General features: G+C 38.8%; 1 protein-coding gene across 1 annotated transcript in view; it reads left to right on the top strand.

Annotated features, from left to right (window-relative positions):
• AGPAT5 (1-acylglycerol-3-phosphate O-acyltransferase 5) overlaps positions 1 to 13,070 on the top strand; it is a gene marked incomplete at its 3' end in the record, with an annotated part of 56,525 nt that extends 43,455 nt beyond the window's left edge. The window contains exons 7-8 of the mRNA XM_081997178.1: positions 11,001 to 11,124; positions 12,845 to 13,070. Of these exons, the coding sequence (XP_081853304.1) occupies positions 11,001 to 11,124; positions 12,845 to 13,070 (350 nt within the window). The remainder of the gene's footprint in view (positions 1 to 11,000; positions 11,125 to 12,844) is intronic.
• Positions 13,071 to 14,234: the final 1,164 nt, after the last annotated feature.

The raw sequence follows: 14,234 nt of genomic DNA on the forward strand, positions 1-14,234 counted from the left end.
TTTTTTATGTGTGCCTTTCTTATGAACATTTTATATTTGTGTCAGTGCTGAATGAGAATTTTGTTCTTCATTCTCATCGGAATAAAACGGCAGTGCAATCCTGGTAATTTTTAAAAGATAAGGTTGACATGTCTTCTTCAATCTAGCAACTCTGATTAAAATTTATTGCATGGAAAACAAACTTCTGATAAACACAACTTTACTTGAGGACTGTATTTCCCATAGTATGACATTTCCCATGTGAATGAAATCTGAATTCCACACAGATATAATGTGTTTCTTGAACTGCATTTTACTTTCAGTTCTATAAATCTCAATTCATCAGAAGAGCCTGTGCCACTTCTGGAAAAACCCATACTTATCCGGGGATATGGTCAGCTCTTGGCTGCTGTCTCCACTAGTAGACAGAGCAGGTTAAAAGGAACATTTTAGTGACTGCAAGTAGTACTACCACACTTTACTTGAGAAATTGTGTTAATAAATGGGAAACAAATTCTGAAGAAAAAATGAGTTGCATTTTCAATTTTGTAATATGGAACTCTTAGTGGAAATAGCCTTTCTTAGCAAAATTGGGTGGGGGTTTTTTTTCAGACCAGCAAGCTTAAATATAATGTTGACTTGCTCAGCAGGATTAAAACAAAACGTAGTATACTATCAACTGGAAAATAGATATTCACCATCGATTCTGCATTAGTGTTTTGAAAAGAACAGTGAATGCCAGGCACACCTGGTAACATGGTACCTTTTTAGAGTAGGCAAATTATTATAGTATATCTTTTCAAATGTGTTGAACGTTTTGTCACTATTTATGTGGTTTTAATCTTTTGTTGGCATTTTCCAGCTGCAAGTTGTTTGTTTTAGAAGACATCAGATTTGATTATTCTTAGACAGGGACCAAGATTAGATTAGCTTTAGACAGGGACGTTGCTTTCTGCTATTGCTTCACATCCAGTTGTGACCAAGGGATGCATTTTTTTTCCTGCCATTTATTCGTTATTCATTCCTTTTCATTCCAACAAGTTTGGAACTTGGTACGTTTCCAGTGGAAGCTTGCCCTGCACATGGCAGCCTTTCCAAAGAACAGTGATTTCCCACAGATTTTTCCCCTCTCACTACTGAAGATGGTTTGTGCAGATCATTAATGATGGTCCTGCTTAGGGAGGACCATGCTGCTAGACAGTATTTATTTGTGGTCATTAGAATAAGATGCAAATAATCATATGGGCACTGCGGCATAGATGAAGTCCATCTCAGGTACTGAATTCTGGAAGAACTATTTAGAAGGGAAAAGGAGGGGGAGAAACTCTTGTGCTGGATTTACTGATATTGTTTTACTACATTGTCATGAAGTAAAAAGTAGAAATAAGCTGGGGAAGAAAGAATGAGAACCTAGTTTCCCCCTTCTGAATTAACGTCCTAAGTGTTCACATCCAGCTTTGCCTGGTGTTAAGGGGCAGGTCTCATGGGACGTGGGAACTGTTGTCATTCTTGCACCTGAAAGAGCATTATGGACATGTGTACATCTTTATTATTCTGCCTGAAGGCTTTAACATAACCAGATGGTATTTATCTGGCCATTGTAGATGAAAGAGTGTGTGAAATAGCAGCATGTGACAATGATAAACACTGAATAAAAATAGCAAGTACATGTAGACTGTCTTAAAGAAGTCAGAGGAATTCCTGAGAATTATTGACTCTACTGTATATCAATCCCAGAACAAACACTTTGAAAGCATGTGTATGTGTGCATAGCTGAAAATCTGTACATCACTTTGATCGGTATAATTTGAGGAGGTCAGACTGGCCTAACTTCCCTAGGGGAAATTGCTCGTTTCCAAGTGCTTGCACTTTTGTTAGGACCCAGTTAGACAGTGAAGTACAGGGCAATAGAAAAGAAACTGGTGCAACAGAAACCAGTCTTTGGGCTGTGGCCCAAATTTGATCATACCCATTGTCTTTAAAGGCCCAAAGAATGTTAACAAGCACATGGTTATAGATATGTTGAAAGAATTAAAAAACTAAATTAATAAACTGATAAACAGTAACAGGAATGTAAACCAGTACAAAGTAAGACTTATAGTAATGAAATGTTCAGATCTCTGCTAGCTGTCATGTTCTTCCTGTATGAAGGAATACTGAAAGTAAATGGCAGTTATTTTAGCGTAACCGAAGAAAGGATGTAGTTAGAACTGAGTCCAGACATCAGCACTAGTGAAATTTGCACGAAGTATGGGATGGCTTTTTAAGATGCGTAGTAAATCTCACATCAAGAACTTGTCATTCTGCATCTGTTCAAGCAAAATTTAAGTAACTACCTTTCATATTTCAAAACGTAAAATTTCCGTTGAAATATTTGGAGGGATCTTGATAGCAACACTAGTTGGCAACCTAGTTCTAGTGATATTCTGTCATACAGGAAAAGGAATGATTTAAAGGAAAACCCTGTTTTTATTTTGCGTAAAGTATTGAAAAACAACTTTTTTAACAACATGATTTCATCAAGTACCACAAAGTAAGTAAACTATCATTCAGTTTTGAACTGAATGCATTTTCACTTGTGCTCCGTAAGACTAGATCTCTTGTTTTAGAAACCCTGTAATTTCCTATCTGTTCATTTGTGGATGACTTATTTGAAAAAGCACTTTGAACACAGATTTGCACCTGTGCATCAATATTCTGTAGATAAGGATGGTCTGGGTAAACACAAAATATTTTCATACTGTAACAATTAAACATTGTACTTCTGCTCAAAAATAACATTTCACTGAAGAGCGGAATCAGCTTATGGGAATGTATAGGCCTTGCTATAGTTCTTCATAGGACTCCAAAAATCAGAGAAAATGAAAGTCATATGAGCATGCGTAGCAACTCTGTTTATGTCCTTGTTTTGAGATAGGTAAAGAAAGATGACTGTATTTGGAGTCCCTGTAGCCCAGTTTCTTGTCTCCACCAACAACCAAACTTGCATGCCTAAGGCGTGTGTAAGAATAAGGCAAGTGTAAATGATTTTTCCTTTTCCCAAGTGACAAATGCCTGTGGGCACTGCATCTGTGTGTTAGTAGCACCCCCTCAATGGGGGTAAAACTCTCTTCAGCATCCTTTCGAGCCCAAAGTGTGTGTTCCTCTGATCGTAAACTTGGACCTTGTGTATCTCAGTTACTCTCAAGCAGCTCCTACTGAAGGTAGGTATCCATAGCTTTCCTTTGGGAATGTGTGATCAGAAAGCACACGGTCATCAGAAAGCCTCTGCGACACAAAGAGGATTTTGAAAGTATTTACACTGGAGATTCATAAAATTACCCTGCACCCTGGGCCTCACGCACATGTGAGAGGAAGCATTCAGCTCCCCAGGCAGCATTTATGTACAACAGCTCGAGGAATTCCTGACCTTTATGCAAAAGTGTATCTAAACCCTGAGGATAACAAAAACAACTTTAATTTCTTCACACTGTCAGGTTTGGCCAGAAACATGTTGCTGCTTTGAGAGCTTGTGTTTATTTTTGCTTTTTTTGTGCATCAGAGTCCTTTTTTTCTTCTACTCTCTTTGTGGTACTGTTCCCTGTTTATCAAAACAGACTAGCTGAAGGAAAGGCAAAAACATGAATACTAGCAGTACTGGCATAGTTCCTAATGGATCCTGTTTATTTGCTAGAGAGACAATTGTTTTGAACTGGTCCAGTCCTTGTATCTTTTTCTTGCCTTTTTTTTAATTGCATAGTTCAATTGCAGGTGCTTTTTCTTCTTAAACATTTTAGTTGTCCCTTTCTGTAGCCTTCTCTGACTCTACTAACTACATCTTCCTTGAAGTACAGAGACCAGTATTTAAAATGTGGACTTGCAGTCTTTTCATATATCTGCAGAGTGACTCTCTTTGCCCTGTTCTCAGTGTCCTTGCTGATGCTGCTCAGTGTTTGGGGACGTGTGGGGCTGCTGCTGCACAAACTGAGAAGATGATTTCAGACAAGGGTCACTGAATCCCAAATTGTAACCACCAGTTCCAAGTTAAGCATCATGTAATCAGGGTTTTAGTTTTTTTTCCCATGTTTGTTTATGCCGAAGCTCAGCTGCCACATTTTCACCCTGTTTGCTCAGTTTTGAGGTCCTTTTGGAGTCAGCCAACATTTGACTACCCAAACGAGCTTAGGATCTTCTGAAAAAGATGTGATAAACTGGGGAGCTCACTGTTTGCTGCCTTCTTCAGCTCATCTGTCATGACACAGAATAAAACCAGTCCTAATGTCAATCGCTGGAGGACCCCAGCTGGTGGGTCTTTTCCATCCTGAAAAGTGACCATTAAGTCCCTCCGTTTGCTTCCTCTCTTTTAAGCAGCTTTCATTCCATAAAACATCATTTCCTCTAATCCCATGGCAGCTTATTTTCTTTAATAGCCTTCAGTGTGGAACCCTGTCAGAGGCTTTATGAAAATTCAAATATATCATGTCAAGTGAATCCCCTTTATCCGCCTGCTCCTTGACACTGTTGTAGAAATCCAGCAAATTGGTGAGACGGGATTTCCCTTTACAGAATCCATGCCAACTCTTTGCCAACAGGCTGTGACTATCTTTGTGCTTAGCAATCATCTTCTAGACCCTGCTATCTTACACAGGGATTAAGACTCTGGTTTGTATTTCCCAGCACAATCTGTAAACCCCTCGTTTGTAGAGGGGAAGCTCTCCATTTTTCTGGCACAATGGCTGTTTGTGATGATAGGTTACACATCTTTGTTTTTAAATTCCACATTTGAGAGCTTTTGGATTAATGCTGTCTGGTTTTGGTGACTTCCTGACATCTGACTTGTTTATTTAGTCTAATACTTTCTGCCTGTTTACTTATTGATCTAGTTCCTTTGAGCGATTTGGTAGAAAGAATGCAATGGGTGTAGGAATCAAACATTTTTAGCAAGAAAAAATAATGCAAACAAATACTTGAGCTTCTCTTGCATGGGCTTATACTTATACCATGAGTGCTGCCCTTCACACCTATGACATCCAGCAGCCCCACCAATGTCTTAGCTGGTTTACTGCTTTTGCTATATTAAAAAAACAAAAGTTAAAATTGTTAGAGCATCCTTGGCATTTTTCAAGTTCCTTTTTAGCCCTCTTAATTTTATGTTTACAGTTGGCATGAGCATTCTTGTGGCTTTTCCTTATTTGGACAAACTTTCCATTCCTCAAAGAGAAGGTAGGAATATAGTGGTAGCCTCCTCAACTTTCCTTAACAGGAAACCCACACAGGTGGGTTTCAGACCCACCCAGACTTTTTCTTTTGCAGTGTTATGTGTGTTTTCTGTGGGTTTCTAATACAAGTTTTTCTGGGTTTTGGTAGTTAGCCTAGTTTTTTAACAGCTGCCTCTAGGCTGCCTCCTTTTGGACTGTTTCTTGCAGGGTGTTTTGACACTTTGCCTCCCTCCCCATTACAGAGTTCCTTCAATTGTGTGTTTGTGTGTTGTAGACTCTTTCTCTACAATCCTGAAATTAATTGTATTGTGGTTGCAGAACACTTCTCACTAACATGGTGCACCACTCCAGACCACATCAGGAATGGCATCTTTTCTTCTGGGTTTTGCAACTAGTTTTTCTAGGAAACAATCTTTATTTTTCCTCTCTTTTTTTTTTTTTTCCCCTTTACACCTCATCCTGATGGAAGTATTGATGCAGTTTGATAAAGGTAGCTGGAATCTCATGCTTCTGCTACCGGTCCTGAAATGGCAGCTCTCAGTCTTGCTTTACAGTTTCTGATTGCTATTATCAAACTCACTAGGAAGTCATTTAATATATCTATCTAATATATGTTTTATTAGAGTCTGGGATTTCCATCCACAAGGATTTCATTGTGCTTCTGTCTCCTTGTACTATTTTTATGCTATTTTTATGCTTGATGTAATCCACCATGCACACTGCCATTCCCTCACCCATGCGTCCTATTCTGTCATTCCTATAAACCTGGAGCAGCTACGTTGTACACTCCTTTGGGGTCACAGAGGTACCTGCCTTCCAAGGGTAATCTCTTGGTGGCAAGAATTCTTGTTCTTCCGTCTTCATGTTTAGGCTTCATGTGTTGGTATAGAGGCACTTCTGAATTTTGCCCTCACATTGAATTTTAGCCACATCCACTTCACGTTACATCCATCTGAACAGGTTGCTTTTCCTGACCTTTCACTTTCTGCAACTCCTAGTTGAAACGCTGTCTAAGACTTTTTCAGTCTTCATTGCCAGCACCTTAATAATGATTCAGGTGCATCCCATTTCTCTTGTCTCAAAAGGTCCCCAGCTCCCAATGTGCTTACTACTTACACCGTGTCCCTTGTAGATGCATGCAGGCTCTGATCTCTGTGTGCATCTTGGGCTTTGCACAAAGGATTGGCAGTATTTTGGAGATTGCTATTCCTCACATTCCAGGCTTGTCTCCTGGCTGCAAGCTTCAATCTAGCCTGCAGAACATCCACTCCATGCTTCCCTACATCAGTAGTACCAACAGGTACTGGTGCTGCCCGCTCCTCCACTGCTCCCCAGATTAACCCATCTAAACAACCTTCGCTGTACCCTGGATGTTTGCTTTCCTGTCTAGTGCCGTTTTGCTGTACCACTGCTTTATTTTGTCAGAACAAGCCATGAAATAGTTTCCTGTCAGCTTAACTTGAGGTGATGGAAAGCGTGAAGCTGAGAAACAATGCAGCACTTCAATTCATGTTTGTTTTGCCAATTGATTGCTAATTTGGTGTACAAAGCAAATGAAAGTAGAGGGATGGGATTTCTTTCTTTAAGGAGGAGATAGTTTACGAACTGCTTTGGTAGCTGAACACTTAAGTCCAGGCTAATGAAAATTTAAAAAGTGGAGAAAGTGTCTACAGTTCAGAGAGGAATGTCTTTGCTATTGTGGTTTTGCCTGTGAAACTGTACACGGTACAACACGCAATGTTCTATTACTGAATACATGTTTGAAATACTATTTACTTAGAATGAATATATGTTACTCAGATTTACGTTTCCTGTGATACCACTTTCAATTTACCACAAACATTACTGAGATATGTTAGGAGAGAATTGGGGGCTCTTTAAGCAGACTTGACTATGTCAGGCTGCAGTTTGTCCTTGCTTAATTTTGAAGGACTTTGGCAATAATTATGTTGCAGTAAAAGAGCTGATGTATGAGGTTGAAATCTGAGCTACTTTATTGCTGGCATATTTAAAGAGCATGTAAAAATAGACTTCACTAGTAATTGAAAACTGGAGTATCTGTTTAAGTGTTACACCACTGTCACAACTTTCTTAAGGGGCAAGGAAAATAATTTGGAGTGGTGGAATGAACTTCTCTGGTAGCATTAAGGGGAAGGTGGTCTGAAGCCATTTGTATGTCCCTTCTCAGTTACAATTATGTTTATGCTTTGGAGCTTCTCTCCTTCCCTCACTTACCCTAGTAATGCTGAGAAATCAAAACAGAATTAACTGGCTTTTGCAGGTGAGGAGTTGAAAACTGGTAGAATTTTGTGGAAGCCCCAGTGAGCAAAACAACCTCCCAAAACATTCGTTTGCAATTAAAAACTCTGTGGATCCGATTCCTTTCCTGGAGGCTGTTGCACCCCATTCATTAATCCTAATTCTGCACCGAGTTCTTCAGTCCTGTGTTAGTGTGAATCCTGTCCCACAGACGGAGGGCCACGATGTCACAGTTGAAGACCAAACCTGCTCAGTCCACCTTATTAGTTTCAATTCCTTCCTTCCGCTGTGGTTGGTGACTGGAAGCATTATAAACATTCTGCACTTGCATCTGTTATTTAGCCAGATAGAAAGTTTTATTAGTAAATTATCTCCCACACAAAAGGCAGACCACTTGGCTCCCACACAAGTTGTTAGCGTTCATTTAACCCAAGCTATACTCGGTTATTGATTGACTAAAGCTGTCCCCAGTATAATGTTTGATTATAATGCATGATTTGCACTTACATTTTGTCTTTTGAAGGAAAGTTCAGGCTTGCTTGTTCCTGCTGTTAATTATAACAAATTCTGGCAAGTTTAGAGATCTGAAAAGCCTGTCAGATGTCAGCCTGAAGGGCTAGTGTCCCTGAAGTTGGATGTAATTTGCACATAATAAATTGCTTCAATAAGATTTTGTTTCTTAGCTTAATTACATAAGTCTTTCGGGAGTTAAGCTAATGTGAAATTAAGGGTCATGGGACCACCACAAACCTTTAGAGGTTGTGGTAATAAAATCCAGCTGTTTCTTCTCAAAAACCACCTCTCAATATATTGTTCCTATGTGGCATTGTGCATCTAAAAAAAAAAAAAAAAAAGGATTAATTGCATTAAACCCTGACATGAATTGGATAACTAAAGACTAGTCAGATACCCTGACTAGCTTGATTGCATGCATTGCAATGTGGGAATCACGATCCTCTCTTAAGGGAGCACCTACAGCTAACTTCGGTGAGCCTGTACTAAGTCTCAGACTGCAAGGGAGAGTAAGACTGTAGGGAAGAGCATTGGGATTTACAAAGACGGGAAATTAGGACAAAGTTTTGGGATCTTCACATATGGGTACTCGATTTTGACTGGTTGAAGAAGACCAGTGTGGGAATTACTAAGACTCAACTTGCATTGGAACTTGGGCCTGAGATAGAAAACCAGCAGCAAGGCTTAGATATTTGTGGAGGTTTTTTTGCTTTCTAAGCAGATTTGTAGAGTTGCTATATTTCAGCTTTGGTGGGGGAAGGTGTTTCTTTTCAAATACTTATGTGTTATTCCTGTTTTGTTAACTACAGCTTATTATTGCTCTTTAAATGACCAAATATCCATATTTTTTAAGCAGCATAACATCAGTTTTAAAAATACCATATAGCTATTAATAATGCTATCTCGTCTAACTTAGAATCTTGCTTGGTTTATAATTTTCCTTAATAATTTATAACTGAGATTAAAATAACGTCAGGAAATAGTTGTTTGTTCCTATACAGAACAACCTATGTGCTATGAAGCAAAAGAAACATACACTATACAATGCACAGAATGTTTAAACTATATTTTAAAGCTAGATCTTCAGCCCTAGCTGAATATGCGTAGCGCAGAGGCTTTTTATAGGAGTCTAGCACAAAAAAGACCATGTCATCTGGCTTCCGGGCATTTGTTTTCTAGATACAGTTTGCATATTTTTAGAATGTTCCACTTAATAGGTAATGCCACTCAAAAAGAGGATTTGTACATCAGCAAGCATAAGCATTTAAGACATGGATAATACGTTTGTAATTTTAAAATATTAATAGTACACTTTTACATGCTTATATAGTGAATGACCTTCGTACAGTGGCCTGGATAGTATCCTCAGAGAACCAGACCTCTAAAAGCAAGAGGAAAAACCTGCGTTCATATACATGAACACTGATTTCTTTGTGGTTAGTAAAAGCATTGCACGTGAACCTGAAGACAATGTCTATACATACCGTCATTCTGGACTCCAAGTACTTAACTTGCCTGCCATCTAGGAGATGGTTTCTAGCTAGGAGATGGTTTTACCAGGAACTTTTTAGTGACAGTTGTGTTTGCTACTCCATGGCTACGAGGTGGACATGTTTCTGGTTAGACCCCTCAGCCATTTCTTCAGTTGGTGGTGCATGGGCCATGTTGATGCCTTTCTGCTAAGGTACGGTTCAGTGAAGAGTTCTCTTTGCCTGAGGACTAGACAAAACTGGACACGGCACCTTACTAATTTCTGCATCAAAATGCTGTAAGACTTTACTGATCTCTTTATCTCTTCTGCTTCCCTCCCCCTCTACAAGCACACAAACACATTTGCATGAACAGGCTTTTAAAATTCTTTAAGGCAATTATCAATATACTAGAGTATATGATAAGGGTTGCTTTTACAGCAAAGTCCTTAAAAATCAATAATCTTGTAAAGAACAAAAACAAATAGGGGGATATCTGCTTTGGCACACAATAATAATAAATACTACATGCAGTAACAATTATTTTGCGCAGTCATTCCACAAGATACCCCTAACAGTTATGGGTCAAAGTCTTCTGTACATCTGCACTGCCCTCCAAAAAATGTCAACAACCTAAAGGGACCACCCAATCTGTGTTACATTTGTTGCCTGTCTGTATTGTAGGAAGGCACTTCGGGTCCCTTTTCAAAATACGAAGATTGTCCAGATTTCTCAGGACTATGTGTCTCTGTACAGGGACACTGTGTTTACTGCAATAGCCATTGCTATTGATAAATGCAAATGCTTACTAATACACAAATGCTGGTGGGTTTTTCATGCTATGTGCAGTATTTTTACCACTTGTAAGAAATCCCACAAGGCTATTTGAGTAATGGAGTTTTGTTTGTAATTAACGCTTGCTTGCTAAATTTTTCTAGGGACAAATTGAGGAAATGGGGGAGGGGGACTGAAATATTTCTCGAGCTTTGTAAGACAGAAGAAAAATGAAGGGATGCAAAATGGAAAACAGCATTTTGTTCTGAATCTTTTGCCCTATTACACTTTTTAATTATAGGTTATTACTTAAACTGAAGCCCACTTCCTCCTGGAGATACTTGGGAAATCACTGTAATTCCAATTTTGTCATCCAAGAGCAAACAAAATTTAGATTTCAAAAAGGACAAGCAAAAAGGATTGCTAACTTTAATCAAAATTGCAGGCTAGATAACTTTACAACATCAAAGTTATTGCATCCCACACTACAGAATGAGTAGATTGCTGCTGAGGTAGAAGTGTAACATTTTCAAGCATAGCATTTTACAGTTAGCAGGGTGCATTTCAGGACAGTTGTTCCATGCTGCACATGATAATGGGCAACCATTTCAAAAGTATGTAGGCCAGATGACTTCCAAGTTCAGTGAAGTGCTCAGGATCCGAACATAAAGAGGGGAGGCTTTTGAGAACTGAAGTTAGGCTTCCAAGGCACTTACAGCTACGAGGTCAGTTTTTCAGTGTATTTTAGACAAATAAATGTTCTACAGTGCTTTTGTAACTCAGTCCTGTTGTTTTGCTCTCTTTTTAGAGTTTCTTTGCAAGGAATGCCCAAGAGTTCATATTTTCATTGACCGAATTGAACTGAAGGACATTCCAGAAGAGCAGATGTATATGAGAAGGTGGCTTCATGAACGTTTTGAAATAAAGGATAAGTGAGTAGCAATATGCAGAACTTTCTGTTTCAAGAAGCTCTCTGTCTTCTTTTATATTAACAGATATACCCGTGATTTCTGTGTTACCAGTAGTGCAAGCTGTAGGGCTCTCTGAAGAGAGGTGGTGTTGGTAATCCTGTGCATATTTTGTGTAATAATCTTGGGGTTAAACCTTTTGCTCAGGAGGTTGGGATTCCTGGGTTTTAGACCTTCCTTAGGCTGAGGAGCTGTGAGTCCATGTTCCAGGCGAGACTCATATTCATCTGAATACTCTCCATTTACCTTCTCATAGCTGAGTCATGTGCAGCTAGGAATGCAAGATGCCCACGTTAGGCAAGCAAGCAAAAAGCAGTTTGATTCTGGCCTCGTAATCAGTGTTAGGCTAGAGTTAGGGAGGGGCAGGTCTTGATCTAAACTCTTCTGACAAAATTGTTTACGCATCTTCCATCAGACAGCGGCTGGCTCAAAACACAAGTAAGCCCGAGATCCCTACCTTCACTGGGGAAATTAGGTGAAGTAGAAGTTTCATCTGCCCATCTTTGAATTGTGGCAGAACTAAAGTGCCTGGCTCTCTCCAGCAACCTCTAGATAAGGTCACGCGTGAGCCTGTGCAACAGATTCTGGGGGACCTTGTGCCTAAATGTGGAATTTAAGTATTTTTTGAGAGATGATGGTTTAATTTGCCATGTCTGAAGTCCAGCTTAAGGGAGCTGAATCTGTTTACTTTCTAAATCCTTGAATACAGTGTGTGAGATAGAAATTTTCCTGGTTCTTCAGGTATGTTCTGCTTTAAAATAGTTCTGCCAGTCTCACACTCTGTGGAAGGAAAAAGTGGATTAATTTGTCTTGTGATCTTTGAATCCATGTAAAAGTTAACATGACTATCTGTAAACATGGCACTGTTACTACAGTGTCTTAAGAAGTTTAGCATCACTACATAATTTTTCTTTTCTTCACTTTTGAGAGAAAGAAAGTCTGAATTTCATTTCATAGACAAGGAACTGATACATAAAATAAAAGGCTGGCCAGTGTCCCTTAAGTAGTCTTCTGGTGAAGACCAGCAGAACTGAACCCTGATCATCTGTGTCTCATTGTAGACTCCTGTTGACTGGAACATCTTTCCTGGGATCAAAGCAGTCTGTCAGGTGAATTTAGAGATACTTAAAACCCCAGAATTTTCAAATCCATTTATTACCGGTTTACAAAAATAGGATGCAAAAAGTTACTACTAAACCAGTGGTGTAGCATTTTACTCTTGTACATTTGGCTGCCAAAATATTTAGTGTCTTGTGAGTCCTTGTTATTTATTAGTTTATTTTATGAAGATACTTACTCCCTTTTCTTTGGTGTTCAAGGATTAGCTGTGTGCTCTTTTGTCTTACAGTATTGCCCAGTCATCTGGGTTTATCTGCTAAATGTTGAATGAAAAGGATTCTTTTCAACTTTTATATTCAGTGTTAAAATAGGTCCCTAAGGAAAATCTGCTTTTATTGCTTACAAGGGTTCAGGTTGAGTACTGTGACGTGCAACGTTACTTTGAATGCATCATATTCTTAAGGCGTACTGATTGTTTGAACTTGTTACAGATGAGCTGCTACATATTGTGAAATCATTTATCAAATAATGTGTGATTAGAAGCAGTTATTGGATGACAGTAAGTTCCTTAAAATTTCTTGACGCTAATGTATAACTTTGACCATCTCCTTTTGTCTGCTTGTAGGTTACTAATAGAGTTTTATGATGCAAAGGATTCTAAAAGAAGAAATAAGTTCCCTGGGAAAAGTGTTCATTCCAAACTAAGCCTCAAGAAGACTTTGCCATCTTTGCTGTTTTTAGGTGGCCTGACTGCTAGTATGCTTCTGACAGAATCTGGAAGGAAACTTTATGTAAAAACATGGATATATGGGACTTTAATTGGCTGCCTGTGGGTTAGCATTAAACCATAAGCAGATGTTAGTCTCCAAACAGTGAAATGTGCAGTCTTTTCTTGCACATTGCACCAGACTTTTTCCTGACTTTATAGTAAAAAAGTGTAAATAAAGCCTTATTGATCGAACATTGGAAATAATAGAATTTGTGACTTACACCTCTGTGTGGTTGGTCTGGGGAAAATAAATGTAGATTTCCAAATTTGCTACTGATTTTTGCTGGAATAATGACAGATAAACCGAGTCATATGATAAATCGCTTTCCCCATGAGCTAACATCCATCTCTATCTGCAGATTCAATGAAGTATGATTTATGCATAAGGGTGTCTTAAGTGGACCTGTGAATGTATTTACAGAGATTAATTTAGGGTATATATTTATTCTTCTGGTATTCATGTTGAATTTTTGTTACTCTTTGGTGCATTGCAGCAGCTCAGTTGTATCTCAGCTGTATCGCAACTAAAATCAAAATTTGTTTGTTGTTTGTTTGTTTTTTTTTAATTTTGCTTTTCAGTTTTAGTTAAATACTGTGTTCTTTAAAAGGGACTATGTAAGCTGGCAAGTCATGAGAAGTTATCTGAAGCAGAATAAAATGTTCCTGGGAACTACTGTTCATGGGGAAGAAGCTCTGTTTATCTAGTGCATGATTTTTTTTATTATATTGCAGTATTAGCTGATTATTTTACATATGCAAAACATTAAATTTTACTGAGCAAACAGCTTATTTTGCGCACCCTGTATTTATGCATAAAAGGAATGTATGCAGCATAATGAAATGTTAAGTTTTTGTTTCTGGCCTAACCACACTGTAGCCTACTGTATGTCTGCGTTATCCCTAGCGCCTTGAGAGTTTCAGCTCAGCTCACAGACGTTTCATGTGTACGTGCCATAAGCAGAAGTTTCCTGTTACCTCACAATTTTCTGGAAGCAAACTCTGTCGTTTGGGTAATGCACAGAATTACTGTAACTTCAGGAGCGTAAGGGTATGGTAACGAGGAGCCTTCAGATGTTCCTGCTAAATCCGAAGCATGTGCCTTTTCCTACTAATCTGATTTAGCCTGATGTTTCGTAATCTGGCAGTCATCTCTGTGCTGTAGTATCACACTAGGTTCTCAAATTGTTCTTGGCGATGCAGACTGCAGTTGGATTGAAGTTACGGAGTTGATGTACATGATTTGCAC

This window comes from Phaethon aethereus (assembly GCF_964289735.1).
Source record: "Phaethon aethereus genome assembly, chromosome: 3".
Taxonomy (NCBI): Eukaryota; Metazoa; Chordata; class Aves; order Phaethontiformes; family Phaethontidae; genus Phaethon; species Phaethon aethereus.